The 15,284-nt window shown below is 55.1% G+C and overlaps 1 protein-coding gene across 1 annotated transcript; it reads right to left on the bottom strand.

The window, feature by feature from the left end:
• Positions 1-6,137: 6,137 nt before the first annotated feature.
• Positions 6,138-14,275, bottom strand: LOC102430493 (CHRNA7-FAM7A fusion protein). Its single transcript, XM_023747222.1, has 6 exons — positions 14,253-14,275; positions 11,960-12,127; positions 10,650-10,844; positions 9,475-9,561; positions 8,707-8,816; positions 6,138-6,677 (listed from the first exon to the last, which is right to left on the bottom strand). The coding sequence occupies exons 2-6, from the start codon at positions 12,012-12,014 to the stop codon at positions 6,138-6,140; spliced, it is 987 nt and encodes a 328-aa protein (XP_023602990.1). The 5' UTR covers positions 12,015-12,127; positions 14,253-14,275.
• Between the last annotated feature and the right edge of the window lie 1,009 nt (positions 14,276-15,284).

Here is a 15,284-nt window from a genome sequence, read left to right as displayed (position 1 = left end):
CTTTGTGAGGAAGCTTCCCGATTGGCTGGAAGTCTTCCTTCCTGGCTTCTCCTCCAGGAAGCTCTCAGTCCACTCAATTTGCCTTCTTGGACCCCTGCTGACTTCATGCTCCACTAACTCTGTCCACCTCCTTTTTTTAAAAAAAAAAATATATTGCTTTTAGAGAGGGAGTAAGAGGAAGAGAGAGACAGACACATCAATGATGAGAGAGAATCAAGGATCAGCTGCCTCCTGCACGCCCCACCCAGGGGATGGAGCCTGAAACCAGGCATGAGCCCTTGCTCGGAATCGAACCCGGGACCCTTCAGTCCGCAGGCCAACGCTCTATCCACTGAGCCGAACCGGCCAGGGCCCACCTCCCTCTTGTTGGGATGATTTTTGCAGAGGGTCATTTGGAACTTCAGCGGCTTTTTGGAAAACCGAAGGGGTCCCAGCTGAGAGCACAAAGGGGTAGTTTGCTGGAGAGGCGCTGGCCTGGGCGCATGCGCACTCGGCTCTTCTCGGCGACGCGCATGCAGGGGGGCGGGGTGCGCGCTCTCCCAACCTCGCCGCCCTACCCCGACCCTTTCACTTCGGCGCCCACGGGACCTCCAACGCCTAAGACCCAGGCACGCTCGGAGCACCGATCGGCGCAAGGCACCTTCGGAGCAGGGTCAGCTGACTTCCCGGGACCCTGACCGGGAGATCGGGGAGCGGAGAAACCTGGGGCCGAGCGGGGGACTACATTTCCCACAATGCCCCGGGAGCCCTTCCGGTGTCTCGGCTGGCCGGGCTCTGGGTGGGCTCTGGCTCCGCCTGGTGGCTGGTTCTGGCTCCAGCGGGCGATGCTAGTTGTGGAGGTGCAACTGCCTCTCTAATACAGGAACTCCCCGTATTTTAACTGTTGTGGAAAGACGGAAGATGGGAAATATATAAAATGGGGTCCCTTTAGCCACGCTGCTGGAATTATTAACACTAGGAAGGAAAGACCCCCTTCTTATGCTAACTAGCCTGGGAACTAAAGATCCCTTAGAACTTTGCAGTCCATCCTCCATGTCTCTTAACCCCCCCCCCACCCCACCCCCCCGTCTGGTGCCCGGCCCTGCAGGTGTCAGCTAACTATTTCCTAGAATAAAATGCTATTAAGTTCTGAGTTTCTTTTTAAAAATTATATTTTTTGTCCAGAGAGGAAGGGAGAGGGAGAGAGAGAGATAAAAGCATCAGTGATGATAGAGAATCATGCATCGGCTGCCTCCTGCACGTCCCACACTGGGGATCGACCCCACAACCTGGGCATGTGCTCTGAGCGGGAATCGAAACCATGACCTCCTGGTTCATAGGTTGATGCGCAACCCCTGAGCCACACCAGCCGGGCAAATCCTGAATCTCGTATTCAGAAATACCCCTCAGTGGAAATTGGTGCCTGTCTGGTTCTGCTTCGGTTGCCAGTAGAAGAAATGACGTGCCGAAATGAAGTTTCTGAGGGGCAAGGCATTTGTCCGGCGCTGCTCCCGTAAAGTGTTAACATCGGCCGTGTTGAATCCTAGTTATCGCAGGCGGGCATCGTAAGGACCCAGGGGATGCATCACTTCTGGGGTAGACTGTCATCCGTTGAGGGAGGTCTAGTCAACTGTGAAATAACCATGAGGGATAATGCATTGACTGTCTTTCCTGAACCCAATGGAGGAGCCCTCTTCTTACATAAATCTTGGCTGAGATAGGACAGTCTGACATGAGGACAAGCAAGAAAAATGCCCAGCTCAGGGGTTGTGACGTCCAGCAGGAACATGACCTTTCTTGAAATAGGAACGATAAATAAAGCTGATCCGCAGTGGGGCTTCGTAAACAGCAATACGTCTCTTGTCTGCGGAAGGGGTTTGGCGGCCAGTTTTTTTCCCACGTGGAATCCTATAGATCTTGTCAGTGGCTTCAACCTTCTGGGAGTTGAATGCTTGGCTGCTTTGGAGCTGGGATAGAAGAGCATATTTTAGCGTAGTAGGAAAGGGCACAGAATAGAACAGAAATATCTCCGTACGTCAGTCAAAGTATGTTTATCATTTTGTACACCCATATATGTGTTTATCAATTGATATCTTTATATAATGATAAGGACAAACCAGAACAAGGCAACTTCTTTTTTTTTTTTCATCTTTGGAAAAAGCCAAATCGACTTTGGCAACCCTTGGCGATGAGTGAGTAATGGGTGTAAGTCTTGCTAAGTGATTGTATTTGTTTTCATTATCTTAGAATTGCGGGGCTGCTCTCGGCATCTTTCTGGCTGCCATTTACTGGTTGGGTGGCCTTGAGCAAGTTAGCTAATTTGTATGTGTTCTGGTTTGCTTCTCTGTAATCTGGAAATACACCATCTATTCAAAGGGTTGTTGAGGAGGTTAAAGAGGAAAAGCACTTTGTTTAGTACCTGGTATGAACTGTTCCAGGAATGAGTGGTAACTTTCAAAAGTACTTAAAATATATGTGTGTGTGTGTGTGTGTGTGTGTGTGTGTGTGTGTATGCATATGTATATTGATTGATTTCAGAGAGGAAGGGAAAGGGAAAGAGATAGACACATCAATGATGAGAGAGAGTCATTGATCAGCTGCCTCCTGCACGCCCCCTACTGGGGATGGAGCCCACAACCCGGGCATGTGCCCTGATCGGGAATTAAACCAGCGACTTCCTGGTTCATAGGTCAACGCTCAGCACTGAGCCACACCAGCTGGGCTCAAAAGTACTTTTTTAAAGGGTCATTTGTTTCTAGATATCGAACACTCATCTGATTTTATGAAAATCAGAACTCCTAAAGTATAGCTGGAGAAGAGTTATAAATGAGATGTCAAAATAATTTTTGACAGTGACTTTTTAGCCATTGTTCCCTGAATTCTCACAAAGACCCTATTATTACGGTGTGTGTGTGTGTGTGTGTGTGTGTGTGTGTATGGGGGGGGGTTAGTTGAGGGAAGTGTTGATTTGCAGATATTCACATTAATATGAATATTTGACACTAATATGAATAAAGCCTGAGAAATTTGAAGGCATGCATGGAGAGATAATAAAACAGAAATAGACCCAAACATTTAAAGACCTTTAGTCTACAAAAAGGTGGCATTTTGAACAAGTGGGGAAAGGATTATAATTGTATTGCCAAAATGTACGGTTATCTATTTTATTACACAAGTGACCAACCATTTGGAGAAAAAAAAATTGCATCTTTACCTCCATTACCTGCAACAGATGAATTCCAGGGAGTTAGAAGATGTAGACAAATGGAACCATGAAGATTTAGAAGAAAATAAGAGTAAGTTTATTTATAATCTCAGAATGGGGAGGGTCTTTTAAAACTAGAACCAAACTCCAGGATCTACAAAGGAAAATATGATCCATTGACAACATAAAACTTCACACTTTCTATATGCCAATCAGTCAATAACATCAAAGGCAAATAAACAAATAAAAACACTTCGAGACGTAAGACAGGAAGAGTCCCAAGTGCACAGGCGAATTCATTAAGACACGGCTACTGTTTTCAGGCATTCACTTTTCTAACCACACGCCCTTCTCCTCCTTACTCCGTTCTTAAATGGCAGAGTCGTTTTGGGTCAAATACGAGCTATTTTGTTCGCTTGTCTATGTTTTTCTCTACAAAATACAAAGCCACAAAGGCTGTTTTCAAAAGCAGATTTGTAGTAGGGATCAGTTTTCAGAGAGCAAGAAGAAATGAAGGGCTCTCTCTCTCGTTCTCTCTCTCTCTCTCTCTCCTCACCCTAGGACAGGGGTGGGCAAACTTTTTGACTCGAGGGCCACAATGGGTTCTTAAACTGGACCGGAGGGCCGGAACAAAAGCATGGATGGAGTGTTTGTGTGAACTAATATAAATTCAAAGTAAACATCATTACATAAAAGGGTACGGTCTTTTTTTTTTTTTTTTTTTTTTTTTAGTTTTATTCATTTCAAACGGGCCGGATCCAGCCCGCGGGCCATAGTTTGCCCACAGCTGCCCTAGGATATGTTTTCCATTGATTTTTGTTTTGTTTTGTTTTAGAGAGAATGGAGGGAAGGGAGGGGAAGAGAGAGAGAGAAACATCAATGTGAGAGAGGTGTTTATACCCTGACGGGGGCTGGGGAATCGAGCCTGCCACTGAGGTATGTGCCCTTGACCTGGAATCAAATCCCAGATCCTTCAGTCCGAGGACTGGTGCTCTAACCACTGAGCCAAGCTGGCCAGGGCTGAAGCATTTTCTTTACACATCAAAACATTCTACTTGTTTCTAAAGGTAGTTTAATAGGAGAGAGGGATTGGGGAGGAGGGAATGCTGTGTGTTGTTTGTCCCATGTAAAATGGATGAACTCTGAGGACAGTGTGATTTGGGGATGCTCTTATTTATCAATTTTATTGTAAACAAGGTGTCCGTTCTGAGCAGGTGCACACACACACACGCACACGCACACGCACACACACACAGCATGTGCAAGCCGCCATCCTCAGTGCAAAGAATCTGTGTGCGTCACCCAGCAGGCGTGAAATAAATGGCTGGAGACATGTATGCAATTTCTTTTGCTCGGAAAAATCCAATCTTTGCTCATGATGGATCCATCTCGGGGGTTAGAGGCAAATTAAAGACCCTGAAAGCGGGGGTGTTAAAGACCCTGAAAGCGGGGGTGTGGCCGGGGGGGTGGGGAAGGAGGGCTTAAAGCTTTCGAGCTCTGAGCAGTTACTGGATGAGACAGAACAGGCAATATTTTCTTGTGTCTCCCTCTGATATTATTAAAAAATAAGAACTATGCGAAGAAGCAAAGTGACTACTGTCAGCTAGAGCATCTAAGCCAGCGGTCACCAACCTTTCGGACCTCACAGACCACCAGTGGCCTGCGGACCACCGGTTGGCGACCACTGAGCTAAGCAGTGACTTCTGGCACCGTGTAAGTTTAAAATGAAAGTTTCCTTGGCTTTCAAAGCACATCTCCAGGGAACCCACCCGTTCAGCCAGCTTTCTAATGCATTCTTTTTAAAAAAATATATATTTACTAGAGGCCCGATGCACGAAATTCGTGCAAGAGTAGGCCTTTCTTCCCCCGGCTGCAGGCACCGGCTTCCCTCCGGCACCCGGGACCCAGGCGTCCCTCGCAGCCCTGGCTTCGTCCGGAAGGACATCCGGTCTAATTAGCATATTACATTTTTATTAGTATAGATTGATGTCAGAGAGGAAGGGAGAGGGAGAGAGAGATGGAAACATCAATGGTCAGAGAGAATCATGGATCAGCTGCCTGCTGCACGCACCCTACTGGGGATCGAGCCCACAACCCAGGCATGTGCCCTTGATCGGAATCGATCTCAGGACCCTTCAGTCCGCAGGCCGACGCTCTATCCACGGGGCCACACCAGCCAGGGCTAACGCGTTCTTTTTAAATGATGGATTCGCTTGGCTCTGGAGAGGACGCTGGGCTGCTCGTTCTAATGGAGCCCGCTCGTCCTTTGGGATTTGCCGCACGGAGCAGGCTCGCTGAACTCCCCAGTGTCTCCGGAAATCCGCCTGCCTGGCCTGGGGCCCGGCCTTGCCCAGACGAGGCGGGCGGGTGGCGGAAATCAGGCAGGGGAAAGGGTCACAGACAAGGTCCACTATGTCTCTCTTTTTTTTTTAACATTGAAACAGCACAGCACGGTTTCTCTCTACCAACTCTCTCTGGTCACTAAAAGCCAAGTCGTCGGAAAACCCGCTGGTTAGGTTTCTAGGTTGAGCTGGGCGTCCCCTCCCCAGTCAGGTGTCGGGAGGGAGTGCGTGTGGCTTATTCTTAGGCGTCCAGTCCAGGGCTGTGCACAGGCAGAAGCAGGGGCTGGGCGGGGGGAGGGGGGGGCTCACCTGGGCCTTGGTGGGAGGGACATGCAGGCATGCGGTACCAGCCCCGAGGCCCCGAAGCTGCCCTGGCCACCAGGGCTCACCAGGGAGCAGGGACCAGGCCTAGTGCCCTGTCAGGGGTCCCCCCGACCGGAAGGATGCTCCAGGGATGTCCAGCTGAAAGGATTTAAAAAAAGAAAAAAGCGCCGACTGACATCCTAAGACGTGCGTGACCAGGAGACGTCACCGACAGGCCTGGCAGCCACCGGCTCGCGTCCCCACCCGCCCGCGCGCGCCCCCCCGCAGGCCCCGGGGCCAGCACCCCGTTAGGCGAAGTCCTTGGACACGGCCTCCACGAAGTTGGGCGCGGACATGAGGATGCCGATGGTGCAGAGGATGGTGAAGACGCAGAACGCCATGAGGCACAGGCGGTCCACCACGCAGGCGGCGAACTTCCACTCGCTGCGCACCGCCTCGCTCTCGTCCTGGCCGCGGAAGCGGTTGGCCAGGTAGCGCACCTCCTCCAGGATCTTGGCGAGGTCGGGGTCCCCCTCGGGGGCCGGCCCCCCGCCGTGCAGCAGGTGCTCGTCGTGCAGGTGCGCGGGGGAGCAGGCCAGGCGGCCGCACACCACCCCGGAGTCGGGCGTCGGGGCGCAGTGCAGGCCGCCGCCGTCCAGGCCGCGGAAGCCGATGTAGAGCAGGTTCCCGCCGCCGTTGGCCGTGGCGGCGGCGGGCACGGCGCTCAGCTCCACGCTGGCCAGGCTGCAGCGGCGCGGCCGGTGCTGGCAGCCGGGGCGCACCTTGTCCTCCCCGGGCCGCTTCATGCGCAGGAACCACGCGCACCAGTTCAGAAGGATGACCCTGGTCTGGGAGACACCGTGGGAATGAGGGGCCCCAGGCCCCCCCCCCCACCACCGCAACCCCAGCCCTGCCCGCCCGCCCGCCTAGGAACCGGGAGGTCGCGGTTCAAGTCCAGGGTTGCGGGCTCCATCCCCTATAGGGGGCGTGCAGGAGTCAGCCGACCCGTGATTCGCTCATCATTGATGTTTCTCTCCCTTCCTCTCTCTGAAATCAATAAAAATGTATTTTTTTAAAACATCTTAATAATAGCAGGTGCCGGGGAAAAGATTGGAGAGGTGTCCGGGGCTCATGGGTGCCCAGTTGTCAAGTCTTGTAAGTTGTCTTTTTAAAAAATATATTTTATTGATTTTTTACAGAGAGGAAGGGAGAGGGGTAGAGAGTTAGAAACATCGATCAGCTGCCTCCTGCACACCCCCCACTGGGGATGTGCCCGCAACCAAGGCACATGCCCTTGACCGGAATCGAACCTGGGACCCTTCAGTCTGCAGGCCGACGCTCTAGCCACTGAGCCAAACCGGTTAGGGCCTTGTAAGTTGTCTTGACATGTATTTTTTTTTTATTGATTTTAGAAAGGAAGGGAGAGAGAGAGAGAAGCATTGACGTGTGAGGGAGACATCGACGGGCTGCCTCCTGACCTGGGTCCAACTTGCAACCTTTGGGCGCAGGGGACAACGCGCCAACCACTGAGCCACCCGGCCGGGGCGGTTCTGACCTATTTAATGACCAGAACTGCTGGGTGTTTCTTTCGCCCGAGGGGCTCTGGGGGAGGGGGGGACACCTCAGGCAGCAAAGGTGTACGAACCTAGGGAGCTTGGGAACCTCTAACCTAATGCGTTAGGCGGCCGGGAAGCCGGGATAAAAGGGGATACGCAGGAAGGTGCTTTGAAACGTCTGAAGCAGGGCTTCTCGACCTTCCCGGACAGGGTCAGGTAGTAAGAGTCCTAGCCTGTGGGCCCTGAGGCCTGCTTTTAACGAGCCTCCCAGGGCCGCTCTGCCGGCAAAACCAGTTTTAAACAGCCTGTTTAAAAAAAATAAAAAAGAAAGGCAGGCAGGCCGGCTGTCTTCCGATAAATGACATTTGCAAGAGCACTGGGTGGGCTGGATGTGGCCTGTCGCCCCGCCTCCCCCAGAGGCACCGGGACGCTGGGGCCGGAGCTTGAGGCAGCCTGTTGGGCATGAGTGCGTCTGAACCGGAGGCCGCGGGGCCACGGAGAGCTGAGCCGCCGCGCGGGCAGCTTCTCCCGCCACGTGGGGGGAAGGGGGGGGACTTTGCATCCCCAGGGCCCGTCTCAAGCTAATGCGATCCCTCCCGCCAAGTCGGGGTTCCATTCCGTGGCCCGAGCCGTTCGCTTTCCAGGCAAAAGCATCTCCGAAGTGAAGTGATGCTCTTGGCACAGGTCCCCCTGAGCCGGTGGCCCCCCTGTCAGGTCGCGGTTTTGTCTCCGGCTGTGCAAACGCCACACACTGCCCCGCGCTCGGCGGCGCCTTCGTCACAGCCACAGATCATCCTGAACGGCCCTGGGAGGCTCGTTATGTGTCAGATGCCCCGGGAAGAGAGAAAAACGCGGGGTGTTATGTAAACTAGAGAGAGAGAGACAGAGAGAGAGAGAGAGAGAACCAGACCTCATATTGCACTGGCGGCCATTGGTTAGAACATGGTCTTGTGCTGAGAGGCGGATAATTATTGCTTTTAATTAAGATTGTTTTTTTTCTGGGGCAGTCAGCACCACTCGGTCATTAAAAATGGTTTGGGCCCGGCCAGCATGGCTCAGTGGTTGAGCATCGACCTAGGAACCAGGAGGTCACGGTTCGATTCCCGGTCAGGGCACAGGCCCGGGTTGTGGGCTCGATCCCCAGGGTGGGGCAGCCGATCCCCGATTCTCTCTCCTCATTGATGTTTCTGCCTCTCCCTCCCTCTCCTTTCCTCTCTGAAATCAATGGAAACTATATTTTAAAAAACCCAGTCCGTGAGCTGCCCCGGGCGCCCCCTTGGGGGAGGGCCCCGGGCTGCAGGGGAGAGCGGGAGGAACGCACCCACTTGGGCATCTGGCCGCCGTCGGGGTCGTGGTGGTGGTACTGCAGCACGATCACCGTGACGACCACGGAGAGGCCCACGATGATCATGGTGCTGGCGAAGTACTGGGCTGCGGAGAGAACGGGTGGCTGAGGCCCGGTGCCGGGGCGGAGGGCGGAGGGCGGACCCGGGAGGCCCCGCCTTGGATCTGTCCCGGCCCCAGCATGTCCGTCCTGCTCGCACGTCCTCACAGCGGGTCGCCCCAGGAAACAGCTGCTGAGGGTGAAAGGGGGTGCCCTTCCCGTCCTAAGGGAGGCTCTGTGGGGGACGGTGGGTCCAGCTGACACAGTGAACGTCTAATGCTGTGGTTCTCAACCTTCTGGCCCTTTCAATACAGTTCCTCATGTGGTGACCCAACCATAAAATTATTTTCGTTGCTACTTCATAGCTGTCATGCTGCTACTGTGATGAATCGTCATGTAAATATCTGATATGCAGGATGGTCTCAGGCGACCCCTGTGAAAGGGGCGTTCGACCGCCAAAGGGGTGGGGACCCACAGGTTGAGAACCGCTGCTCTAATGGCTCCCTAACAAACACGAGGGGGGATTAGGGAGGAGGGGGCCATGTCTGCATCTTTGACCCGAACAGCACAGCAGGACCCCCCACCCCCCTCACCTGTGCCCCGCTGAGCAGAGGCCATGGACCACCCTGCACAGTGACAGCAAGGCCTGGCCTCAGGCGGAGGCCGGGCGGTGCCGCTCCCCGGCCGGTGCCCGGAGGCCCTTACCTATCAGGGGCACCGAGTCGGACGTCGCCGGCATGATCTCGGCCACCAGCAGCATGAAGACGGTGAGAGAGAGCAGCACCGTGATCCCTGAGGCAGAGAGACAGGGCGCCGGACACAGACCGGCCGTGAGGCCTCCGTTCCCTCCAGCCGGGGCCCTACCCGGAGGTTCCAACCACTAGAGCAGCGGTTCTCAACCTTCTGGCCCTTTAAATACAGTTCCTCATGTGGTGGCCCCCAACCATAAAATGATTTCCGTTGCTACTGTGATGAATCGTCATGCAAATATCTGATATGCAGGATGGTCTTAGGCGACCCCTGTGAAAGGGGCATTCGACCGCCAAAGGGGTCGAGACCCACAGGCTGAGAACCACTGAACTAGCGGGTGGAGGGAGGGGCAGGCGGTGTCTAAGGCGCTCCTGAACACAAGGGCCTGGTTGTCTGTATTTCGGGGGGACAGGGGTTCCAGAGAAGCCCTGGGAGGAGTCGGGTTAAGGAGCCGGGACTTTAGAACCACACAAAATGCATCATTGACGTCAGCGCTAGTGTCTCTCTTTTTCTTTACGACATTCGTATGCAGGTCGTCTCATGAGGCAGGAAAAGGAAAACAGCCAGTCCGGCCGGTGTGGCTCAGGGGTTGAGCATCGATCTAGGAACCAGGAGGTCACAGTTCGATTCCCGGTCAGGGCACATGCCCAGGGTTGCCGGCTCCATCCTAGTGGGGGGCGTGCAGGAGGCAGCCGATCCGTGGTTCTCTCTCATCACTGATGCTTCTATCTCTCTCCTCTCCTCCTCTCTCCCTCCCTCTCTGAAATCAATAAAAAGATATTTATTTACAAACAAAAAGCAGGACGGGGTGGCAGAGGGGAGAAACCCCAGGCCCCTCAGGGGACAACTGGCCCCTTCCTGGGTGTTCCCACCCTCCTTGTAGGATCAGCGGCTGCCAGGGTGTCCCATGAGGCTGTGGTATCCGACCCAGAGGCGATATCAGGAGCCTGTGTGGTCAGGGAGACCTCCTGGGCTAGGAGGTCAGTGTGTGACGTCACACAGACACCCCCCCCCCCCCCCCCCGCAACATCTCTGCACCCAGAGCCCCTTGGACCGGGCGCTGTCCATGGTGCTGAACCCAGGCAGCGCCCTCGCGTCCCCTCCGGCTCCCCGGGAAGGCGGGCACTCACCCAGGGAGATCTTCTCCCCGGAGTCCGCGGGCAGCAGGAAGACCAGCAGGGCCAGGGCGGAGATGAGCACGCAGGGGATGAGCAGGTTGAGGCCGTAGTAGAGGGTCCGCCGGCGGATGGTCACGGTGAAGGTGACGTCCGGGTAGGGCTCCTTGCAGCACTCGTAGAACCGCTCGCTGCGCTTGCCCGGGATGCCTCCGTGGGGACCGGGAGGAAAGGGACACACATCACCCTGCTTGTTTACGGCACCGCCTATGACACGCACACACAGCCATGGAGCTGATGTCCCCCCAAAAGTGGGGCCGGCCGGCGTGGCTCGGTGGCTGAGTGTGGGCCTATGAACCAGGAGGGCACGGTTCGATTCCCTGGGTTGAGGGCTGGATCCCCAATAGGGGCCGCTCAGGAAGCAGACGATCCATGATTGTCTCTCATCATTGATGTGTCTCTCTCTCTCTCTCTCTCTCTCTCTCTCTCTCTCTCTCTCCCCCCACCTCTGAAATCAATAAAAAATACATTTTTTAAAAATTGGGTAATTGGTGTCTGAATGAGCACTTCCTGGTTTACCACCGAGTTCTTTAGGAGTGTATTAGTGATATTTGAACAGCTTAGCAGGCTGTTTTGATGGACTGGAATTACATGCGCTATAAACTGAATGTCTGTGTCCCCCCAAAATTCGTGGGTTGAAACCTAACCCCTAACGCGGTGGTGTCAGGAGGTGGGGCCTGTGCGGGGTGATGAGGTCAGAAGGGTGCAGCCCTCCTGGGTGGGATTAGTGCCCTTGTAGCGGAGACCCCGGAGAGCTCCCTGCCCCTCCGTCATGGACACGCAGTGAGAAGGCAGCTGTCCATGGATCGGGAGGCTGCCCTCGCCAGACACCAAATCTGCTAACACTTTTATCTTGGACGTCCAGGCTCCAGAACGGGGAGAAATAAATGTCTGTTATGAGCCACCCAGAGTGGACTAAGCCGCCATGACGATAAATATCACACTGTAAACTTTACGCCAGTATAAATGCAATCTGCTGTTGTCCAGTGTGATGGTAGGAACAGAAGATTCGCAGGATGTACGGACGCCTCTCCTGGCACCGGCTCATTTAAATGGTTATGACCACAGTCCCCCTGGGAAGCACCGGATCTTCTCATTGCGTTTGCGTCTGATCCTATCGCCCGCGGGGAATCATGGCGAGTGCCATAAATACACCGCAGTAAATACACCGAAACGCAGAGTGGAAAAATCCCAAGCCGCTAAGCAAGCCCGGGAATACAGCCGCTCTCCTCCGGGCAGCGGGCCGCCCGCCCCGCGGGGCTCACCTATGAGGTCCCACTCTCCGTTCGGGATGTAGCCGCTGATGTCCGCCTCCTGCATCTGGAGATCCAAGGACCACCCTCCGTAGGACCAGGACCCAAACTTGAGTTTGCACTGCTGCACGTCGAACGGGAACCAGCGCACGTCGATGTAGCAGGAGCTCTTGAAGATGCCTGGGGGGGGCCACGGGCACCGTCAGGCGCGGGGGAGCTGGCGAGGTGTGCGCCAAACCCACAGCAGCCTCGCCCTGCCGGCGGGCGGGATTGGGCATGGGAGCCGCCTTTGTGGGAAGAGTAGGGAGGGTCCTCAAGAACTTAAAAACAGAAATACCAGTGACCCGGCAGTCCCGCTTCTGGGTACGTATCCAGAGGAAACAAAACAACCACCCCGTGTGTTCACCGCAGCATCATTCACCACAGGGAGGGCGGCACCTGGAGAGCAACACCTGGGGAGCAACATCTAGGGGGCAACACCTGGGGAGCAACATCTAGGGGGCAGCACCAAGAGCAACATCTGGGGAGCAACACCTGGGAAGCAACATCAGGGGGCAGCACCTGGAGAGCAACACCTGAGGGGCAGCGCCTGCCCAGAGCTCAGGACTAGCTCCCAGCTCGTGGGAGCAGCAGGACGGACACCCCTCAGTCAGCTTGTCGCTGTAGGAGAACCGAGGACGCAGCTCACCTGGAGGGAGGTACTGGCAGTGCCCCGAGGAGTTCACCAGCACGTTGGTGTGGAAGGTGGCGTCAAATCGCTCGTCGGCACTGGGAACGGGAAAAGGGCTCCGTGAGCTGGCACTGCTCCCATGCCCTCCGGGCTGTCGTGACCGGGTCCTGGCAGCTTGGAGGGGCTGCCGCCTGTTCCCCGGCCACGGGTCTGAGAGCGCCGGACGCAGCCGGCCTGGGAGACGGGTCCCCAGGGGCCGCCACCCACCCCCATTTCACAGAGACCGAAAGGGAGGGGGAGAAGAGACCTCGATGCGAGAAACCGCCATCGGTCGCCTCCGTACCAGCCCCCGACTGGGGACTGAACCAAAATACGTTTTTTAAAAAACAAACAAAATTTCCTTTTGTGTTTAAAAATATCTCATAAAAATCCAAACGCTCCCACGCGGCTGAGGCGGACGCCCGCAGCTGCACAGCTCAGGGTCCCAGCTCTCCTGGGCCCAGGCTGCTGACCACCAACACCAGTGCGGCCTGGCCTCGGTCCAGGGGAGACCGTGACAGGCCACCCTCACTTGGCCCGCTCCTCGCTCGGAGCGCCGCCTCGTTCAGAACAACCCTTGAACCACAGGCTTGCGGTAACGCAGAAGGAAGCAAGCAAGAAACCCCTGGCTCAGCACCTGGCACGCCTGCTCCTCTTGGCGCCCGCCCTCTCAGCGGGCAGCCCGGCCAGCTGGCTGGCAGCACCGGCCTTGTCCACCATCCGTCAGGGAAATGAAGCAGCCCGGCCCCCAGGACAGACGGCCGGTCTGCAGCAAGTGGCCTCTTTTGAAAGAATATATACTTCTCCGATCTCAGAGAGGAAGGGAGAGGGGGAGAGAGAGACACCCAGGATGAGAGAGAATCATCCATCGGCTGCCTCCTGCACGCCCCCTACTGGGGGTCAAGCCCACAACCCCAGCATGTGCCCTGACCGGGGATCAAACTGGCGACCTCCTGGCCCATGGGCGGATGGATGCTCAGCTAACTGAGCCACACGGGCCAGGTGGAACTCTCTCTAAGAAATATTTAGCTTCTTGTCACTTTCTAGGCCTCATTACAACAAGATGCCCTGCATTTGCTACGCAGTTTAGCCAAGGATTTTAAGGCTCCTAGAAACTGACCCCGCCTGGATACCTGTCTTTGGGGCATCTGGTCTACCAAGCAGACGGCCTTGGGTTACAGACGAAGCCCTCATTTCTTGCCTTCTCAATGGCCATTTACAACCCTCACCGGTTTGGCTCAGTGGATAGAGCGTCAGCCTGCAGACTGAAGGATCCCAGGTTCGATTCCAGCCAAGGGCACATGCCCAGGTTGCAGGCTTGGTCCCCAGTCTGGGGTGTGCAGGAGGCAGCCGATCCATGACTCTCTCCTGTCATGGATGTTTCTCTCTCTCTCCCTTCCTCTCTGAAATCAATAAAAATATATTTTTAAAAAAGAAGAAACTTAAAAAAAAGGGTGGGGGACATTTACAACGCCCAGTGGGAGCAGTGTTCCGAGTTATAGATACGAGATCAGGCACATCCACCGAACGCTCAAACACACGCCGATCGCTACCCACATGCCAGCACACGGCCGCCCCTCCTCCCGCCGGGCTCACCTGTTGTAGAGAAGGATGTCCGGCTTCCAGATCTGGCCGTCGGGGAAGCGCACGGTCTGCACGCCCGGGTACTCCGACGTGTTCCACTGCAGGTAGTGATCTGTCCAGGACTGACACGCACAGTGCCGTCAGGCGCACGTGTGGCCGTGACCACTGAGACTGATCTAGGACACGACTAGGCAAGCTCAGAGCTCAGAGGAGTGAGCCAGGAGGTCACGGTTCCAGTCCAGGTCGGGGCACACGCCCGGGTTGCGGGCTCCGTCCCCAGTAGGGGGCGTGCAGGAGGCAGCCGGTCAGTGATTCTCCCTCCTCATTGATGCTTCTATCTCTCCCTCTCCCTTCCTCTCTGAAATCAATTTTTTTTTAAAAAAGTGGGGGAAAGAAAGAAACATCACCTTTAATGACGGTTGCTAACATGGCCCCCAGCAAGCCACGGGCTCGCTTGTCTATGAGCCCAATGTGTGAAGTGACAACGTTCAGAAATGAACAAGGGAAAGGAGTTAGAAATAAATACGGTTGCCCTGGCCAGTTTGTCTCAATGGATAGAGCGTTGGCCTGTGGGACTGAAGGGTCCTGGATTCCATTCTGGTCAAGCGCACATGCCTGGGTTGCGGGCTCGATCCCCAGTGTGGGGTGTGCAGGAGGCAGCCGATCCATGATTCTCACTCATCACTGATGTTTCTCTCTCTCCCTCTCCCTTCCTCTCTGAGATCAATACAAACATATTTAAAAGAAAGAAAGAAATACGGTTCACTGCCTAACATCTGCCATGTGGATGCTGTTGGGCCCATAATCAGAATCAGGAGGTAGAAAGGAATAGAGACTCTTCCCAGGAGGCTTGGACACCGAGAGCCAGGCAGAACGACCGAATTCCAAGCTCGGAGAAGACAGGTGTTTACTTTCTCGACTCGGTGACAAATGTCCCCCGTTTTCAAAGCAGCAGCCGGGAGTGTGGGAGTGGCCGGAAAGTCCCTGCAGGAACGGAGAGGCGCCCGCCGCCTCCCTTCCTGGGTCAAATCAGATGACGGCGGA

Source organism: Myotis lucifugus, unplaced genomic scaffold, assembly GCF_000147115.1.
Source record: "Myotis lucifugus unplaced genomic scaffold, Myoluc2.0 scaffold_815, whole genome shotgun sequence".
Classification (NCBI taxonomy): Eukaryota; Metazoa; Chordata; class Mammalia; order Chiroptera; family Vespertilionidae; genus Myotis; species Myotis lucifugus.
This window is presented reverse-complemented; position numbering and strand designations above follow the sequence as displayed.